Here is a 21208-nt window from a genome sequence, read left to right as displayed (position 1 = left end):
CCATGGAGCCCTTCCTGCAGCTTGTGACACCCTCCACTGGGTTTTTATATTCTACCTAAACTGTAACATCAAATCAATCCAGGAGGCACTGAAGGATTACTGGGAGTAGGTGGAGGTGTGCTCTGGAAAGCAGAGGAATGAAGGTTAGCTGCAGCAAGACAATTAGTATGACTGTGTCTGACCAAACATTTACTATACAGCCAATATACGAGATGGGGTCTTCTTGTGACGTAGTAAAAAGTATTGTATTAAATGCATAGTCATACCAATACTTTCAAGTCAAAAATAAATTCATGATTCTCAATATCTACTACAGAAATGGTAGGAATTTGATAAAACAAAGGTGCAAGTTTTTTTTTTTTTTTTTTATTCTAGGTTTATTTAACCTAGAGAAATTCAGCTATGAGCACAGATTTTGTCTTTATACTGTGAATACCGCTTTATTAATTACTGCATTCATATTGTAACTGCAGCATGTAATAAGCAGTGATTATGTTGGTTTTTCACATGTGATTGTTGCATTGTCAACATTTTCCATTACACAGCTACAATACAGTGTTATCAGCAATTATAGTGAGGGCTAAGCCCCCCTGAGGAAAAAATCCTAGAACCACCCCTGCTCTCAGCTATGACCATAAATATACTTGTTGTATCTATTACTTCCTGTAAAAATGTTATAAAATGTGTTTAGAAAAAGAAATTGATCAGCTGTCGTCACCTGCTCCGGTTTGCACAGCTTGTCAACTTGTTCTTCAGCTTGATCTCACATCTTACATTAGAAGTAAGTGATATGTTTGCCATTTTTATCTTAAACCATTATTCCTACATCTTAATCTGCCAAATTTGACATGTGAAGATTTATTCTTAGTCCTTTGTTTTTTCTAAAATAGAATTTTCTAGTTTTCGAGTTTCAATTCCCTCTGTAGGAGACTTGTGAAAGCCTGAAACTGAATTGTTACTTTCACCTATGATAACCGACTCTATGAGGACTGGGAGGTTTTTTCTTGTGTATATATACAATTAGGACACAAGAAAACTGAATCTTTTGTGGATGTTTTCAGTGATGAAGATTGGTAATACCAACCTAGAATGGCAGCCTTGGAGTGGTTCTCTCCCCAGTGGAGCTGTTTCAATTTACAATGACTATGCTGATCGCACCGACTATGTCTGCAAATCTGGCTCTGAGGCTGGCTTCTACAACCCCAGCATGGGTCCTTACTGTCACTTCCCCTATGGTAACATAGAGCATTGTACATCTAATTTTGAGATCCTAGTAAATAAAGGAAACATTGAGCTTTTGGAATGGAAAGATGGCTCCTATGGAGAAGTGCCTCCGAATTCAGTCAGTACCTGCTCAGACACAAGAACTATATACGTTGGGAGGAACAAATATGGACTTGGGAAGGTGGATCCAGAGAACACAGCTTTCTACCTTCCTTGGGAAGGGAAAGAGCACTGGTACAAGCACTACCAGGTCCTGACCTATGACACAGAGATATGCAGTGAGCAAATTTCAGACGTCAAGTTCAAGACTGATGGAGCTAAAATTCGTAAGAGTCCCCCACAAACCATACGTGAGTCTACTGTTACTAACAACCAGTGCAGACCAGTAAAAAAGACGGTTACCCTCTCAACAACAAGCCAAGTGTCACAAAGCTGGAACATCAACTTTTCCACTGCAATGGGTATCAAGACAAGTTTCTCTGCCCAAATTCCCTTAATTACATCCACACATATTGAGTTGAGTGCATCAGCAACCTTCCAGTACACCAAGGGGACCACTCAAACTGAGTCGACCACTCACTCTGTTAATGTTGAGTGCACTGTCCCACCAAACCACTCTGGCAAGGTAAGAATGGTGGTCCATAAGTATGAGGGAAACATTCCTTTCACTGCTCGCTTAACCCGCACCTACAGAAACGGACAGATCAAATGGGCGTCCATCTCTGGGACATACAAGGGCGTCCAAATTGGAGATGTGCAGGGTGTTTTGGATCGCTGTAAGCCCATACCTAATGCCAAGCCCTGCCCTTTGAAGTAATATGGAATATCCTTTGATATCTGACTTGTTAGAGTTACATGAAGTCAGAAACAGCAGCAGGGAGCAGAGCAAAACTGTTTCTCAGAGTAAATTGGAGAGTTAATTATTTGTTTGTAGATTTCCTAGAGTGAACTGACATAAGTTTCTTTTCATTTTGTTAATCATATTAATAATAATGTAAAACATAAGAAATAGTTGTTAGTAAAAAGATAACTTTAGAATAAAATCTCGAAACACGATTTGAAAAGATAAAATTTAACGTTCGAAGAATGACATATGAGCATAACATTTTAAGATGATGAGAGACCAGATTTTATCGTTATCTGCATAAAAAAATTATCTCAAAGACTAGAATACAATGGAAATTACAAATTAGCACCTTTAACTGTGCTGAGTAGAGTAATAGAAAGACATTCAACGAATGTATGTACTGTCGCATAATGACTATATCAATATTGTTTGATTTTCCAATGAGCAGTAACTCAAGTCAGTGACAACAAGACACTGATCATGTTTTAGAAATCTGCGTAACACTGGACCAGAACTGTCTTTAGAGAGGAGCAGGCTCAAGAAGAGGCCTGAAGATACTCACCTCAGAGGAAAAGATCACAGAGAGGAGATGAGAGTTCAGAAAGAAGAAAAATAACAGCAGCAAAATAAAATATAAACCAGTTATCTCTGGAAGAAGAGGATGAAGAAGTGACACTGGGATGCATGAGTATGAAGAGGAGATGTGAGGCTGAATAAAAAACTGAAAGTACATTATTAAAATGTTTGATTGTGTACGATTATATAAATCATTCATTGATCACAGAATGATTCTTTGTATTAATTATGCTCTATAAACAAAGAATGAAAATGAAGGATGAATAATGTTTTGCTAAAGAATAAATATGTCCTGATTAATCTGCTGATTTATTTTACCAGACACAGTTTCTCACTGTAAATAAAATCATAACCTGCAGATAATATGAGAGTTTTCTGTTTTCAATAAAATTAACTTGTTTTGGTAACGAATTGTTTCTAAAAGTACACAAACAAAAACCAATCTGTGTCACTCTGCAGACTTCAGTAGGAGACATTTGTTCTGCTGCTTGTGCAGAACAGTGAGATACAATTACCCTTAGAACAATTTTCATTTTGTGTAACTACAACAAATCCAGTCAGATTTGTTGTGTGTCAGTATTTGTTGGGAGACGAGTGGCTGGGTTAAAAACATCTTTTAACTGTGATATTAGGCATCTCACCAAGTGAGATCTTGTGATCTGCTTTTCTTAATTTATTAGTTCTCTAGTTTTCGTTGGCAGAGAATAGAAGCAGTAAGACAGTCTTTTGAATCGCAGAGCTTTGATCTGTGAGATATAGAAAAGCAAACACCAAACGTACAGCCACAATAAGGCTGTCTAGTGGCAGTCATCCCAAAACCCCTTTATCAGAGGGGAAATTAGGTCAAACACTTGTGGTGGGCTTTCGTAACCAGGTTGTTGCAATATAATAGATGAATGTTTACAGTTAGTAAACTGTTAACAGGTGTGAAACAGGTGTGAAAGCTTCACTGAGCAGAAACATCTGATAAATCCAGTAGATGGATGTGAACAGTCACATGAGACACTTTAATGAATAATCCTGAACTCATCATGCAGAAAGTCAGTTAAATATTCAACTGAACACAAGACACAAGACTCTGGGAACTCAAATCCAGAAACAGCTTGTTGGAGGTCACTGCTGCCAAACAAAGTTCAACCGGATATTAAAACTGTTTCACTTACGGTTTCACTATGTGTAACGGGTGTGTTAAAAACACACAAAAGATCGTGACTGTTTGTGTTTTATCAACTTAGAAATACTGTGTGTTTGAAGTAGAAACTTTGGTGAAAATCAGATCACGTTTCATCACAGATTTATACAGAAAACCAGGAAATTACTTTACTGAAATGCTTTGTACTCTTTATAGTTTCTCCCTTTTCCTTGTTTAGTTTTGTTCCAAACCTCATAATGAACACAAACATTACCTTTTGTATTACCCCTTTATCAAGGTGTGCCTAATCAGGCTTTGGGTTTTTGTCTGAACCAGACTTTTGGTTTCATTTTGATGATGTCTCAGTGTAACACATAGATCACATACTACACTAAACTACTGTAATACTACTTTACAGTTTCAAATGCTCACCAGATCATTTTAGGTTATTTCACCTGGCCTTAACGTATTACAAGGAAAACATAAAAGTTTTTATTAGTTTTTTGGTAAACCAGATGCTTTGGTTAGATTTGATCATTTTAACATGTGTTTATTGTCTAATTAATTGTAATGGAAGAAAAAACAGATTCCATTACATATCAGACCATGAAGTTTAATTTTAAGGTTCATGTTAAAAGTATTTAAATTAAGTATATTGTAGTTTTGTGTGTTTGTGTGTGTCTGAGCTGTAACATCTAATTCATCCAGCAGGTGGCACTGAAGGATTTCTCATGCTGCAGATCATTGGACTGTAACATTAGTAACAACAGGCTGAATTTTAAATATGTAAATATCACACCAACACTTCTTTGGCATCTGTACACATCAGTTTAATGATAAATAATCACTGGATAAATAGTATTTAACTAAAATCAACTAAAGGAAGTGAATTAATAACTAAATGTTTGTCATGATTCCAGCCTCGTTGCTGCTGCTGTTTCCCCCCGTGCTCTTATTTTGGCAATTTCCTGTGTCCTCTTCCCAGTCTGTTGACATGCACTCACCTGATTAGTTACACATGGTTTCCCCACAGTATAAATACCGGCCTGCTCACCTGTTTCCCCTGCCAGATAGTTTGTTCTCCTTACCTGGACACTATCCTGCGTCTTTCTTGGACTGCCTATTTGTGTATGACCTGGATTCCCCTAGACCTCAGAGTTTAGCCTTTGGATTTACTGTTTGGACTGTCTTGTTCTTTTTCATAGACTGGTTTCCCTCACTGTTATTTGGACATTGGATTTCATCATATTCTGTGACTGTGTTCTCATTGTGGTTCTCTGTTACTCTGATTACACTCCTGGACATTCTCCACCGGTTGCCTTTCACCATCTCCATTTTGCCCATGTGCTCTCCGTTGGTCGGCCATCTTGGTTGTGATGTTACTTCCGGTTGCAACCCCGACCACAATACTCACCCTACGTCATCTCCTCCCATCTAGTGGCTGTTGACTTGACTGATTTACTGTTATTTTGTCATTGCAAATAAAGATTGACTGCTCAGTTCTGTCCTGTGTATCTCTGGCCATGGAGCCCTTCCTCCAGCTCGTGACAATGTTGTTGGCATCATCCAGACTTTTAGATATACAGGATGTTGCCAGCTATAAATCCAGATGTGCGCTCCTGGAACAGCAGCTGTCAAATCACTTCCCTTTGCTCTATTTAAATTAAAACCTTTTAGTTAATATGAGAGTTTTCTGTTTTTAATTGAATCAACTTGTTTGGTCACAAAATGGCTTCTCAAAGTGCATAAACAAAAAAACAATCTGTGTCAATCTGCAGACTTCAGTAGGAGACATAAGTTCTGCTGCCTGTGCAGAAAAATGAGAAACTTGTCTTTGAGCAATTTTCATGTCAAGTCCAGTCAGATTTTTGCTTGTGTCTGAGGAGTGGCTGAGTTAAGAACATTACATCTTTCAACTGTGATTTTAGGCATTTCCAAACCTGGTGTGAGATCAACAAGCTTTGTTCACTGAGCCACAATAAGGCTGCCTAGAAATGGTCTCAGAGCAGCCATCCCAAAACCACTTTGCAGGATGATAAACAAGTGGTGGGTTTCTAGAGAGGTAGGTAGTACAGCCGATATATTTTATATATGTATATTCAAACTACAAAATACAGTTACATGTTTTAACATACAGTAAGCAGAGAGTGTTGACAAAAAACGTTTTTTTAGGAGGATTTCTTACCTCTTCTGTGTTGATTTTACAAAATAAGATGTGTGACATTTACCTGCAGTCGGACTAGTAAAGGTTAATAAGATTAAGTTTGTTTCTTTTTTCACGATGGCCTGGACTTCTCCAACCTGAACACTGTCATACGTCCCAGTAATGACTGTGGTGTGTATGGCCCCATTAGCGTAGTTGTGCCTGAGGAGTGCTGTGAAGTGATGTTAAGTTTGTACTTATACCGCATCATGTTAACCACACATGAGTGGTTTGGTCGGGCGGGGAACTCCACAGAGACCGTGTCGGTGACAGTCTCCACCACTGTGTTCCCCTGGGAGAACTCCAGTGTCACCTCACTGTTGAACTCAATACCTGAAGAAGCGATGAAGTGGATTCTGGCCTGGATTCCTGTTTTAACACCAATAGTGATGGAAGAAGTGAAGTCCCACCTTCGCTCCACCTGATACGTCTTTGAGAGAGTATCAGTTTTCACCACTTGGAAGCACTCATACCTGTAGTTGCTGATTGCTGTTTTACCCATGACCTCTGGAGGATACTGAATGATTTTATGCTCTACAACATTGTACTTAACATCATAGATCTTCTGATCAATTATATCCTTGTTTATGGTCAGGACCTGGTAGTAGTTGTACCAATACTCTGTACCATCCCAAAGCAGGTAGAGGGCCTCATCTGGTGCAGACACTTTACCAAGTCCATATTTGTTCTTGCCTACAAATATTTCCCTCCCAGTGCAGGTTTTAACTGAATTTGTGGGAACAGAACCGTATGAATCCTCCTTCCACTCCAGGATCTCAAAGTTGTCTTTGTTCAGCAGGATTTCAAACTGGGAACCACTATACGCTCTTCCTTCATTGACATAGTTACAATATGGACCTTTGCTGGGGGTGTAGAAGCCAGACTCACACTGATATTTGCAGATGCAATCAGTGCGACCAACATAACCATTGTAAATTGAAACAGAATTGTTTGGGAGAGAGTTGTTCCAAGTCACCCATTCCCGGTTCGAGCCACAGTCAGACACAGAGGAGGACAAGTGTACCGGCCTCTTCTGCCTTAACTGAGCAACAGTCAGAAGAGGCAGGTCTGTTTCAGTGGTGTTATGAGGATCTGAGTTCACCAAGGTGTCTGAATAAAAACAAAAACAGAATGCAAGTCAATCAGTATTAATATTGAAAACCAACAACAAAGAGTTTACATCAGTACTCATTCCTAAATGAGATGGAAATATTGTACTAGTTACCTCTTAATGTCTCCATTCATATCAGTGTTTTCTTGACATTGCATGACACAGTTTATTCTCTCTCTGTCCCCAGTAATATTTTTTTATTTGATGGGAATTAAGTAAATCAGGTATGTGTTTCTTTATTTAGTAGGAAATGGTAGTTGCTAAAGGAATGCATTATAAGTTTATTTTTGTGTCTTCTTCCCTTATTTGTTCAGTGAGTTGTGCACTAAGTACCTAAACACGATCAAATCACCTATTTGTGTTCAGTATCAACGTATGTGAGACTGTGTTAAAGTTAATTGTTAACATGTCTTCATTATGTAAAAAGAGAATTAAATGTGGTTGCAGTTTGTCTTACAAAAACATGTTTGTGATTTGAATGAAAGGACATTTTCATGATTTTAGGGTTAGTTGTGATCTACATGCACAGATTGTGTTGTAAAACATGGTGGACTGCAGAAGTGCTGTGCAGGCATGAATATGATTCATATTCCAAATTCATAATGTCAGGTGGAGTTTGCCATTTCTGTGATCTGTGTTGTTGTGAATCTCCAGGAGACTGACTGAAGATAGAGCCGACAGGAAGAGCAGCAGCAGCAGCAGTGAAACCTTCACCTGGGTATGAAACACAGAGCAAAGTCGTTGTTAGTCTGTTAACTGACCTTCAAACATGCATGTAAACAAATCAGCAGCTGAGTGTCCAGACAGAAAACCAAAGAAAACAGTGTCTGTAATTGTGTTTGAAGAACAAACAGAAAATGACAAATAGAAATTCCAATAACAATGGTGATAATAACAAAAATTATAATTATATTAACTAATAAATCATAATCCATCAAATATGAGTTAGATTCATCAACTAAAATTTACTTTTATACAGTGCAACAATACAAATGAACTAAATCAGAACTAGAGATGAAAAGTACCCTCACGGTGTGCTTCTGATGCACTGGTCTTCTTCTGGTTTATATACTGTAGCTGCTCTATGTCAGAGTCCTTGAACAAATACTGAGCAGACTAGACTTGACTCAGTGCAAAATCAAGACTGTTTGTTATCAGCTTAGAAATACTGAACTTTGGTGAAGATCAAATGACATTTCATCATAAATTTCTACAGAAAACCCTGGATTTTTTTCGTGATTGTTCACAGAGGGATCAGTTTTAGACTCACCCCCTTTATCAACAGGTGTGCCTGATCAGGCTTTGGGCTTTTGTCTGAGCTGGACTTTTGGTTTCATTTTGATGATGGTCTCATAGGGCCTGTTAATGTAACACATAGAAGACATATTACACTGAGGTTCACTGTAAAATCTCTAACTTTAATGTATCAGGTTAAAAAACATTTTATTATTGTAATGCAAGAAAAAACTATTCCATTAAATGTGATATATTGTGGCAGCCAACAGCTCCCAGTTCTCTTCTTCAGAGACATACTACCAACTTCATCCAACACCAAAGCTTTAATCTTTTTTGCTACTCTGACTGAGGATGAAATATCCACCCTCCTCCTCTCAAACCATCCCACCACCTGGTCTCTTGATCATATCCCCTCCACTCTCCTTCAAACAGCTGCATCCCCACGAATTACAGCCATTGCACAAATAATAAACACATCTCTCACAAAATTCAACTTTCCCACCTCATTTAAGCAGGCCATAGATCACCCTACTCCTTAAGAAACTGATCCTTGACAACTACCTAATTACAGCTCTCTCAACAACTCTCTCTTGTTCCATTCCTGGTCAAGACCCTTAAATGAGCAGTCTTCAATCAATTGACTGACTTCCTTTCTAGGGACAATTTCCTCGATGTCAACCAGTCCGGCTTCAAGAGTGGTCACTCCAGAGAAACCGGCACTACTGAAGGTTTTGCTACTTGATCTATCGGCAGCCTTAGACACAGTCAACCAACAGGGCATCACTGGGACAGTTCTGGCCTGGCTTAATTCCTTTTCTACTCTCTCTGACGACTCTGCTGTCTTACTATGCATTCCTGCCAGACGTCTACAATCCCTCCTGTCCATTAATAATGACTTTACAGTTAGTTTTGTAAAATCCTCTATTTAACCGTATCATATATGGACTAGAGGTGGAAGAAATTTCTGAACACCTGAAGAAGTCGTTCTGTTGAAATAAAACGAGTTATATAAAATATAGTTGAAGAAACTCATAACAAGGATGGGATTACTCTCCGTAACACTAGGAAGTATTTGTCAACAATATAGTCAGCCTCAATCAAACAAATTTTACTCCAACAACTTTTTGTGCTGTGAATCACAGGTTTCACTTTGGATGTTTCATCTTGCCTTTAATTGATTGTTCACATACAGAACCACCATATTGATAGTTGACAGCTGTCTACAAAGTTTTTGGTTCTAAATTATTTGCTTCTCACCTCTGAAACTGTTTTACTCTGTGTAGACACATTAGAAAATGTATACTTGAACCACAGCTATTTTATGTGAAGATGATCTGATAACATCATTGTGCCATGACAGGTATTTATTTGAAAAATAGATTAAATGAAGGGACCATCAGTTTCACCAATTCCTGGTTAAATATCAAAGACTGGACCCTTGAAGCCTTGGAGAAGCTTGTCCACAACTATGATTATTATTTTTATTAAATCTTCTTGAAGTTAATATTGAAGTACATACTTTACACAAAGCAAAGATGGTGCTACAAAACATATTTGCTAATAAATGTGCTCACTGATTTATTCATTCAGACTTTTCTTGTGAACATAAACAAAAGCACATAGGAGATCATCTTAATATATTTTTGTAGATTGTAGCAAACACTTGCATAAGGTAAAGCATATTTTTATCTTCATAGTTCACTATGAAGACTGCCTAAAAAATCAAAATAAGGCAATCAGCAGTATGTACAGTTTGTCTTGAATATTTAGGCTGTAGGGGAAATGAAAGTGTTTAAGAGACTTTCTCTTTGTTCAACTTTCTGTCAGACTGTGGCTCTTAACCTTTGGGTTGAGGGTCGGCACTAACATGACTTAATAGGAGACCAAAGCAAGACTGACTGTAGCTAAGGGATCAAGATCAATGTTGACATAAGGGCATTGCTGAGTTTCTCACACATACACACAAAGTGAAGCAACTCTAGGTAATTTTTCACCATATACAAGATTTTGACAAATTATCTCCTTTATTCAGGAACATGATAAGAGAATAACTGATCTTACATTATTGTCCACATGTTTCACTAGATTACATTTTATGACAGTAATTCACCCATTTTTGGAAATAAAATCATCTTCTGGAGTGAAATTATAAATAAAGAAAATGAACATGTATATTTAATTTTGTGACACATGTACACTGATATATATTAAACACTTGTACTGGCAATATCCACCATGAACCGACTGTGGGCACTGTGCATGTTGCAAAAACATTGTAATACTTTATGTTAAAACATATTAAATGAAAAACAACAGAAAACTTTAAAGTATTCATTTTTAAGTTATTTAATTCTTTAGGATCACAGCAAACGTTACACAAACCCTCCCATCACACACACACACACACACACACACACACACACACACACACACACACACACACAGAACAGCACTGCAGCATTAGTGTGGAGATACTGACCTTCATAAATATGAACTGAGTCGTTTTTGCCCAAAACTTAAATTGGTTCAAATTTAAATTAATTATAATAACAACTATACATTTCTGAGAAAATCTGTGTTCTTCTGCAAATTGCCAATGTATGATAAATCTGCCTTACACTGAGTACCTGTACTCATTTTTTTATTATAGATCGTTGTTAACGTAACAAACAAAGTGTCAAAAGTCACAAAGTAAGATTCGGGGTGAAAAACCTTTTGTCATTTTGGCAAAAGAATGGCACACCCGGGATTTTCAACCATACTGTTTTTATGCACATTGGAGTGCATGGGATTTCTAGCCATTTATTATCATTATTATCACGTGATGTTATGTTCCTTCATAGTGAACATTATATTCTTGACCACAATGGGTGGTTTCAAATATGGATAATACAGACATCTTGGTACTCTCCTGTTCAACTGTTGAACTGCTTCATGAAACAAAGTAGTAGATTAGGCTAGATAGTGTGAATGACAGTCGTGACCAAATCAGAGAACAGAGAAGTTCACTTGACTAAATCATTATTATATGTTTGCATACTACATATCTGGGTTCTGCTTTAAAAAGTTGAGCTAAATACATTCCTGAAAAAGTAGTACTACCCTCATCAAGGTAAACTGCAAATGTCCATACAGCATAGCTAAATACGGTTGATTTATCATTTTCACAAAAAAGTGTCAAGAATTACAAAGTAATTGAGCAGGATATGAAAACAAATTACAGTTTAATATTTAGGTTCTGTATATGCTGTGTTTTAGCACAAAAAAGAAATTCTTCTTCTTCAAAAGTAAAACTAAAACCTGTATAATGTGATGTCAAGTGCTAATTGTAGTTATTTTTAACTTTCTCTGTGCATGCAGAAAACAATGATCTAGAAATGTATGTTCAGAAAAATCCAAAATATTTCTGTGTCTTAGGTTTTTAGATTTTGATGATTAATTGCACAGACTGACAAAAATGGTTGATTAAAACAATCAGGTGCGGTAAACGGGTGTGTGCAGCTTTTTTTCCTGACTTCTCCACAACTATGATAACATATTATGAGAATCCTGCTGTGAGAAAAAATTATGACATTTACAGGGCAAAACAAAAACATTTAACAAAATGAACACACCTAAAACACTTATTGCTCTTGAAGCTACACAGAAAAGTTTATAAACTGAGTTATTAAAAAAATGACTTTCAGAGTCAGGCTTGCGTTAAAATGACGGCCCTCACGGAGCGCCTTCCTAACAGCCTGAACTGTTGATGTGACCCATGTTTTTGGGGGTTTGTTTATGTACTCAAGGTGAAATGACCGTTTGACTGTAGTCTGGTCATACCTGATAAGGAGACACGACTGGACTTTTCTCGTTGTGAGATTTTCCGGAGTATCCGTTAGGCTGTTGTCTGCACATACTTGATAAGGGTTCGAGAAGGGTGTCATGATATTCTCTATAGCTATTCAAACAACTAAACATGTTTTTACAATGTGAAGTTAAATTAACCAGTATTTCTACTTACTGGCATACAATTTCTCATTTACTCAGATACTACTGTGCTACTCTGTTAGCGTGACTCACCTCTGACCAAACATTTATTATACAGCCAATATACAAGGGGTTTTCTTCTTTTGATGTAGTAAAAAGTTTTGTAATTTTTGTTTCTATTTTCTGTTTATAATTGTTTGCAAGGTTGTGTTTTGAGGAGGTATTTCATGTTTGTCCCACAAGTAAAGTTAGTTTTTTAAGTGTCCTGTGATCATTTTCATGATTAGATACTGCAGGTTTCTGCCATAGAATTGACATTAATGTTTGTATTAAATGTACAGTCATATCAATACTTTCATTCATCAAGTCATGATTCTCAGCACCTACTACAGAAATGGTATGAATTAAGAAATGATAAACACTTTTTAAGCAATAAAACAAAGGTGCCTGCAACCTGCAAGGTTTTTTTGTTCTAGGTTTATTTAACCTAGAGAAATTCAGTTGTGAGCACAGATTTTGTCTTTATACTGTGAATACGGTTTCATTAATTACTACATTCATATTGTAACTGCAGCATGTAATAAGCAGTGATTATGTTGGTTTTTCACATATGTGATTGTTGCATTGTCAACATTTTGCATTACTCAGCTACAATACAGTGTTATTAGCAATTATAGTGAGGGTTAAGACCCTCTGAGGATAAAATCCTAGAACCACCCCTGCTCTCAGCTATGACCATATATGTAGTTGTTGTAGCTATTACTTCCTGTAAAAAGTTGATCAGCTGTCGTCGCCTGCTCCTGTTTGCACAGCTTGTCAACTTGTTCTTGAGCTTGATCTCACATCTTACATTAGAAGTAAGTGATATGTTTGCTGTTTTTATCTTAAACCATTATTCCTACATCTCAATCTGCCAAATCTGACATGTGAAGATTTATTCTTAGTGCTTTGTTTTTTCTAAAATAGAATTTTCTAAAAGTTGTTTGGTAGAAATCTAGAGTTTCAATTCCCTCTGTAGGAGACTTGTGAAAGCCTGAAACTGAATTGTTAGTTTCACCTATGATAACCGACTCTATGAGCACTGGGAGGTTTTTCCTTATGTATACAATTAGGACACAAGCAAACTGATTCTTTTGTGGATGTTTTCAGTGATGAAGATTGGTAATACCAACCTAGAATGGCAGCCTTGGAGTGGTTCTCTCCCCAATGGAGCTGTTTCAATTTACAATGACTATGCAAAACGCACTGACTATGTCTGCAAATCTGGCTCTGAAGCTGGCTTCTACAACCCCAGCATGGGTCCTAACTGTCACTACCCCTATAATGAGAAAGAGCATCTTACACCTAATTTTGAGATCCTAGTAAATAAAGACAACATTGAGTTTTTGGAATGGAAGAATGGCTCCTATGGCTCAGTGCCTCCGAATTCAGTCAGTACCTGCTCAGGCACAAGAATTACATATGTTGGGAGGAACAAATATGGACTTGGGAAGGTTGATCCACGGAACACAGCTTTCTTCCTTCCCCGGGAAGGGAAAGAGCACTGGTACAAGCACTACCAGGTTCTGACCTATGACACAGAGATATACAGTGAGCAAATTTCTGACGTCAAATTCAAGATTGATGGAGCTCAAATCCTTAAGAATCCCCCACAAACCATACGTGATTCTACTGTTACTAACAACCAGTGCAGCCCAGTAAACAGAGACAGTTACCCTCTCAACAACAAGCCAAGTGGAGCAAAGCTGGAACATCAACTTTTCCATCACAGATGATGTCAAGACAAGTATCTCTGCCCAAATTCCCTTAATTACATCCGCAGGTATTGAGTTAGGCTTGCAGACAACCTTCCAGTACACCAAGGGGACCACTCAAACTGAGTCGACCACTCACTCTGTTAATGTTGAGTGCACTGTCCCACCAAACCACTCCTGCAACGTAAGAATGGTGGTCTATAGGTATGAGGGAAACATCCCTTTCACTGCTCGCTTAACCCGCACCTACAGAAATGGACAGACCAAATGGGCGTCCATCTCTGGGACATTCAAGGGTGTCCAAATAGGAAATGTGCAGGCTGTTGTGGATCGCTGTGAGCCTATACCTAATGCCAAGCCCTGTCCTTTGAAGTAATATGGAATAACCTTTGATATCTGACTTGTTAGAGTTACGTGTAGTCAGAAACAGCAGCAGGGAGCAGAGCAAAACTGTTTCTCAGAGTAAATTGGAGAGTTAATTATTTGCTCGTAGATTTCCTAGAGTAAACTGACATAAGTTTCTTTTCATTTTGTTAATCATATTAATAATAATGTAAAACATAAAAAATTCTTGTTAGTAAAAAGATAAGTTTAGAATAAAATATCAAAACATAACACGATTTGAAAAGATAAAACTGGATGTTCAAAGAATGACATGTGAGCATAACATTTTAAGACGATGAGAGACCAGATTTTATCGTTATTATCTGCATTAAAAATTATCTCAAAGACAAGACAAAGACAAGAATACAATGGAAAATTACAAATTGCAAATTTGCACCTTTAATTGTGCTGAGTAGAGTAATAGAAAGACATTCAACGAATTTATGTACTGTCGCATAATTACTATATCAATATTGTTTGATTTTACTTATGAGCATTTACTCAGCGGCAAGAAGACACTGATCACGTTTTAGAAATCTGCCCAACATTGGAATAGAACTGTCTTTAGAGAGGAGCAGGCTCAGAAGAGGCCTGAAGATACTCACCTCAGAGGAAAAGATCACAGAGAGGAGATGAGAGTTCAGAAAGAAGAAAAATAACAGCAGCAAAATAAAATATAAACCAGTTATCTCTGGAAGAAGAGGAGACCCAAGGATGGAGAAGTGACACTGGGATGCATGAGTATGAAGAGCAGATGTGAGGCTGAATAAAAAACTGATTTAAACATTATTAAAACTGTTGTTTGTGTACGATTAAGTAAATCAATCATTGACCATAAAATGATTTATTATATTAATTATGCTCTATAAACCAAGAATGAAAATGAAGGATGAATAATGTTTTGCTAAAGAATAAACATGTCCTGATTAATCTGCTGATTTTGTTTCCCAAACATTGTTTTTACTGTTTCGCTCTTAACTCTGAAAGTTGCTAAATAAAATTATAACCTGAAGATAATATGACAGTTTTCTGATTTCAATAAAATCAACTTGTATTGGTCATAAAATGGTTTGTAAAAGTGCACAAACAAAAACCAATCTACAGAATTCAGCAGGAGACATGCTGCTTGTGCAGAACAATGACATATTGTACAATTTCTCTAAGAGCAATTTTTATGTTGTGTAACTACAACAAATCCAGTCAGATGTTGGCAGAGAATAGAAGCAGTAAGACAGTCTTTTGAATCACAGAGCATTGATCTGTGAGATATAGAAAGACAAACACCAAAACTACAGCCACAATAAGGCTGTCTAGTGACTTCAGAGTAAAGCAGTCATCCCAGAGCCCCTTTATGAGAAGGGAAATTAGGTCAAACACTTGTGGTGGGCTTTTGTAACCTGGTTGTGGCAATATAATAGAAGAAAGTTTACAGTTAGTAAACTGTTAACAGGTGTGAAACAGGTGTGAAAGTTTCACTGAGCAGAAACATCTGATAAATCCAGTAGATGGATGTGAACAGTCACATGCGATAGTTTAATGAATAGTCCTGAACTCATCATGCAGTCAGTTAAATATTCAACTGAACACAAGACACAAGACTCTGGGAACTCAAATCCAGAAACAGCTTGTTGGAGGTCACTGCTGCCAAACAAAGTTCAACCGGATATTAAAACTGTTTCACTTACGGTTTCACTATGTGTAACGGGTGTGTTAAAAAAACACAAAAGATCGTGACTGTTTGTGTTTCAACTTAGAAATATTGTGTTTGCTTGAATTAGAGACTTTGGTGAAGATCAGATCACGTTTCATCACAGATTTATACAGAAAACCAGGAAATTACTTTACTGAAATTTATACTGTTTATAGTTTCTCCCTTTTCCTTGTTTAGTTTTGTTCTAAACCTCATAATGAACACAAACATTACCTTTTGTATTACCCCTTTATCAACAGGTGTGCCTAATCAGGCTTTGGGTTTTTGTCTGAACCAGACTTTTGGTTTCATTTTGATGATGTCTCAGTGTAACACACACATCACATACTACACTAAACTACTGTAATACTACATACTTTACACTTGCAGATGCTCACCAGATCATTTTATGAGGTTATTTCACCTGGCCTTAATGTATTACAAGTACATAAGTATAACATAAAAGTTTTTATTAGTTTTTTGCCAAACCAGATGCTTTGGTTAGATTTGATAATTTTAACACGTGTTTATTGTCTATTTTATTGTAATGGATGAAAAAAATGATTATATTAAATATCAGACGATGAATTAAAATTTTATGGTTCATGTCATAAGGATTTAAATTAAGTATATTGTAGTTTTGTGTTTGTGTGTGTGTGTGTGTGTGTGTGTGTGTGTGTGTGTGTGTGTGTCTGAGTGTCTGGGCTGTGACATGTAATTCATCCAGCAGGTGGCACTGAAGGATTTCTCATGCTTAACAGCCTGAATTTTAAATATGTAAATATCACATCAACACTTCTTTGGCATCTGTACACATCAGTTTAATTGATAAATACTCACTGGATAAATAGTATTTAACTAAAATCAACTAAAGGAAGTGAAGAAATAATTAAATGTTGTTGGCATCATCCAGACTTTTAGATATACAGGATGTTACCAGCTATAAATCCAGATGTGTGCTCCTGGAATGACAGCTTTCAAATCACTTCCCTTTGCTCTATTTAAATTAAATCTTTTTAGTTAATATGAGAGTTTTCTGTTTTTAATTAAATCAACTTGTTTGGTCACAAAATGGTTTCTAAAAATGCACAAACAAAAACCAATCTGTGTCAATCTGCAGGCTTCAGTAGGAGACATAAGTTCTGCTGCTTGTGCAGAACATTGAGAAATTTGTCTTCAAGCTGTTTTCATAAATATATCATCAAATCCAGTCTGATTTCTGCTTGTGTCAGAGAAGTGGCTGAGTTAAGAACTGAGTTAAGGCTGTCTAGTAATGGTTTCAGAGCAGCCATCCCAAAACCACTTTGCAGGATGAGACCCAAGTGGTGGGTTTCTAGAGAGGTAGGTAATACAGCTGATATATTATTATACATATATATTCAAACTACAAAATACAGTTACATGTTTGAACATACAGGGAACACAGAGTGTTGACAAAAAAAATAATTTTTGGAGGATTTCTTACCTCTTCTTTGTTGCTTATACAAAATAAGACGTGTGACATTTACCTGCAGTGGGACTAGTAAAGGTTAATAAGATTAAGTTTGTTTCTTTTTTTAACGATGGCCTAGACTTCTCCAACCTGAACACTGTCATACGTCCCAGTAATGACTGTGGTGTGTATGGCCCCATTAGCGTAGTTGCGCCTGAGGCGTGCTGTGAACAGGATGTTAACTTTGTACTTGTACCTCATCATGTTAACCACACAGGAATGGTTTGGTGGGGTGGGAAACTCCACAGAGACTGTGTCGGTGACAGTCTCCACCACTGTGTTCCCCTGGGAGAACTCCAGCGTCACCTCACTGCTGAACTCACTCAGGCCTCACTGGCCTGGATTCCTGTTTTAACACCAATAGTGATGGAAGAAGTGAAGTCCCACCTTTGCTCCACCTGATACGTCTTTGAGAGAGTATCGGTTTTCACCACTTGGAAGCACTCATAGTTGCTGATTGCTGTTTTACGAATGACCTCTGGAGGATACTGAATGATTTTATGCTCATCAACATTATACTTAACATCATAGATCTTCTGACTAATTATATCCTTGTTGATGGTCAGGACCTGGTAGTAGTTGTACCAATACTCTGTACCACCCCAAAGCAGGTAGAGGGCCTCATCTGGTGCAGACACTTTACAAAGTCCATATTTGTTCTTGCCTACAAATATTTCCCTCCCAGGGCAGGTTTTAACTGAATTTGTGGGAACAGAACCGTATGAATCCTCCTTCCACTCCAGGATCTCAAAGTTGTCTTTGTTCAGCAGGATTTCGAACTTGCAACCACTATACGCCTTTCCTTCATTGACATCGTTACAATATGGACCTTTGCTGGGGGTGTAGAAGCCAGACTCACACTGATATTTGCAGATGTAATCAGTACGACCAACATAACCATTGTAAACTGAAACAGCATTGTTTGGGAGAGAGTTGTTCCAGGTTTGAGCCACAGTCAGACACAGAGGAGGACAACTGTACCGGCCTCTTCTGCCTTGACTGAGCAACAGTCAGAAGAGGCAGGTCTGTTTCAGTGGTCTTATGAGGATCTGAGTTTACCAAGGTGTCTGGATAAAAAAACAGAATGCAAGTCAATCAGTATTAATATTGAAAATCAACAACAAAGAGTTTACATCAATACTCATTCTTATTCATTTTCTTATTTTCACCTAAATGAGATGGAAATATTGTACTAGTTACCTCTTAATGTCTCCATTCATCTCAGTGTTTTCTTGACATTGCATGATACCATTTATTCTCTCTCTGTCCCCAGTAACAATTTTTTTACTTGATGGGAATTAAGTAAATCTGGTATGTGTCTTTCTTTATTCAGTAGGAAATGCTAGTTGCTAAAGGAATGCATTATAAGTTTATTTTTGTGTCTTCTTCCCGTATTTCTTCAGTGAGTTGTGCACTAAGTACCTAAACACGATCAAATGACCTATTTGTGTTCAGTATCAACGTATGTGAGACTGTGTTTAAGTTCATTGTTAACATGTCTTCATTATGTAAAAAGAGAATTAAATGTGGTTGCAGTTTGTCTTACAAAAACATATTTGTGATTTGAATGAAAGGACATTTTCATGATTTTAGGGTTAGTTGTGACCTACATGGACAGATTGTGTTGTAAAACATGGTGGACTGCAGAAGTGCTGTGAAGGCATGAATATGATTCATATTCCAAATTCATAATGCCAAGTGGAGTTTGCCATTTCTGTGCTCTGTGTTGTTGTGAATCTCCAGCAGACTGACTGAAGATAGAGCCGACAGGATGAGCAGCAGCAGCAGCAGCAGCAGCAGCAGCAGCAGCAGCAGCAGCAGCAGTGAAAGCATGATCTAGGTATGAAACACAGAGCAAAGTCGTTGTTAGTCTGTTAATTGACCTTCAAACATGCATGTAAAAAAATCAGCAGCTCAGTGTCCAGACAGAAAACCAAAGAAACAGTGTCTGTGTTTGAAGAACACACAGAAAAATAACTGAAATTCCAATAACAATGGTGATAATAACAAAAATGATAATTATATTAACTAATAAATACTAATCCATCAAATATGAATTAGATTCATCAACTAAAATTTACTTTTATACAGTGCAACAATACAAATGAACTAAATCAGAACTGAAGATGAAAAGTACTCACTGTCATGTGTGCATCTGATGCACTGGTCTTCTTCTGTTTTTTATACTGTAGCTGCTCTATGTCAGAGTCCTTGAACAAATACTGAGCAGATTAGACTTGACGCAAAACCGTGACTGTTTAAAAACACTGAACTTTGGTGAAGATCAAATGACATTTCATCATAATTTTCTACAGAAAACCAGGATTTTTTTTTTTCGTGATTGTTCACAGAGGGATCAGTTTTAGAGTCACCCCCTAATCAACAAGTGTGCCTGATCAGGCTTTGGGCTTTTGTCTGAGCTGGACTTTTGGTTTTTGGTTTTGCCTGTTAATGTAACACTCAGTAGATTAAATATTATACTGAGATTCACTGCAAAATCTTTAACTTTAATGTATTAGGGTGAAAACACTTTATTATTGTAATGCAAGAAAAAACTATTCCATTAAATATGATAAATTAAGCAATAAATGTGTAGGTTTTACTATCACAGCCAAAATTTGATAATTGATGAGGAATCGGTGAAAACGTGAAGTTGAACTTCAAACTCAAAATCTACCATTAAATAAAATAAATCTAAATAAGTATGAGTGTGAAGAGAGAAATCTCCCCTTAAAAAGTCCAAACAAACCCTCCACTGGGTTTTTACATTTGACCTAAATTGTAACATGAAATTATTCCAGCAGGAGGCAGTGAAGGAGACCTATTTTCTTACAAAGGGTTATGTGGTAAAGTGTCAAGGTGATGTTATTTTTACGACAGTAGGTGGCAGCGTGAGACTGTGGTTTACTTCAAAGACTGTAGTCCCCAGGGTGTCTCCTCATAACGGCGGAGAGCTCAGCAAAGGAAAGCCACGTCTCCCTGTCTCATCAATTCTTTCCTGTATTTCAGGTTATGTATAGCTGCTCACAGGTGCTGCAACATGGTACCTGTAACAGTTTTTGTGGTGGCCCGTACGGGGATCACTGCCATGCGGTTAGAAGTTGATTCAGTGATTCCAGACCAGTGCAACAAAAATCACCAGCCATCGGTGACCTGGCAACCAGAACGCATCATCCAGTTTTCCTGCTACTGATGGAGAATCGTCTTCAAGAATCGGCATAATCTGCTGCACCTGATCAAGAGGCTGTGTTTATGCCGTGTGTGTCACCTGTGAGAAAGACGACTTAGGACTGAGACTGAATAAGAATCCTGGACTTTGGGATCTAGGAGGAGGAATAGGGAAGCAGTTATGGCAGCAGATGGTGAAAGGAAAAGCCTGGTGTGGGCCATCAAGAAAAACCTACTCACCCTACGTGCTGATGAACTGTTCCAGGTTGCCAAGTCAGTGGGTCCAGTGCCAAGACTGGACACATCTCGCCTTATGATAGGAGATGAGGACGGTTGTTTTGAGTACATCAGCAGTTTCATGTGCAGTAAGGCCTTAGTAGAATCTGAGGATTCGGGTATGGCACAATTATTAGAGTTAAAAG

General features: G+C 37.5%; 2 protein-coding genes and 2 pseudogenes across 2 annotated transcripts; 2 read left to right on the top strand and 2 right to left on the bottom strand.

Annotated features, from left to right (window-relative positions):
• The first annotated feature begins 714 nt into the window (after nucleotides 1-714).
• On the top strand, nucleotides 715-3051 carry LOC113150355 (natterin-3-like). Its single transcript, XM_026342819.1, has 2 exons — nucleotides 715-781; nucleotides 1062-3051. Coding segments are annotated over exons 1-2 (981 nt in total). The 5' UTR covers nucleotides 715-780; the 3' UTR covers nucleotides 2042-3051.
• Nucleotides 3052-5560: 2509 nt separating this feature from the next.
• LOC113150502 lies at nucleotides 5561-9182 on the bottom strand (annotated as a pseudogene).
• A 3903-nt stretch (nucleotides 9183-13085) lies between these two features.
• Nucleotides 13086-15453, top strand: LOC113150356 (natterin-3-like). The gene is given in 3 exon segments (XM_026342820.1): nucleotides 13086-13155; nucleotides 13448-13998; nucleotides 14000-15453. Coding segments are annotated over 3 exon segments (981 nt in total). The 5' UTR covers nucleotides 13086-13154; the 3' UTR covers nucleotides 14429-15453.
• Nucleotides 15454-17693: 2240 nt separating this feature from the next.
• Nucleotides 17694-19412, bottom strand: LOC113150360 (annotated as a pseudogene).
• Nucleotides 19413-21208: the final 1796 nt, after the last annotated feature.

Source organism: Anabas testudineus, chromosome 9 (genome assembly GCF_900324465.2).
Source record: "Anabas testudineus chromosome 9, fAnaTes1.2, whole genome shotgun sequence".
NCBI lineage: Eukaryota > Metazoa > Chordata > Actinopteri > Anabantiformes > Anabantidae > Anabas > Anabas testudineus.
Note: the sequence above shows the minus strand (reverse complement) of the source record. Positions and strands in the feature narration are given on the sequence as shown.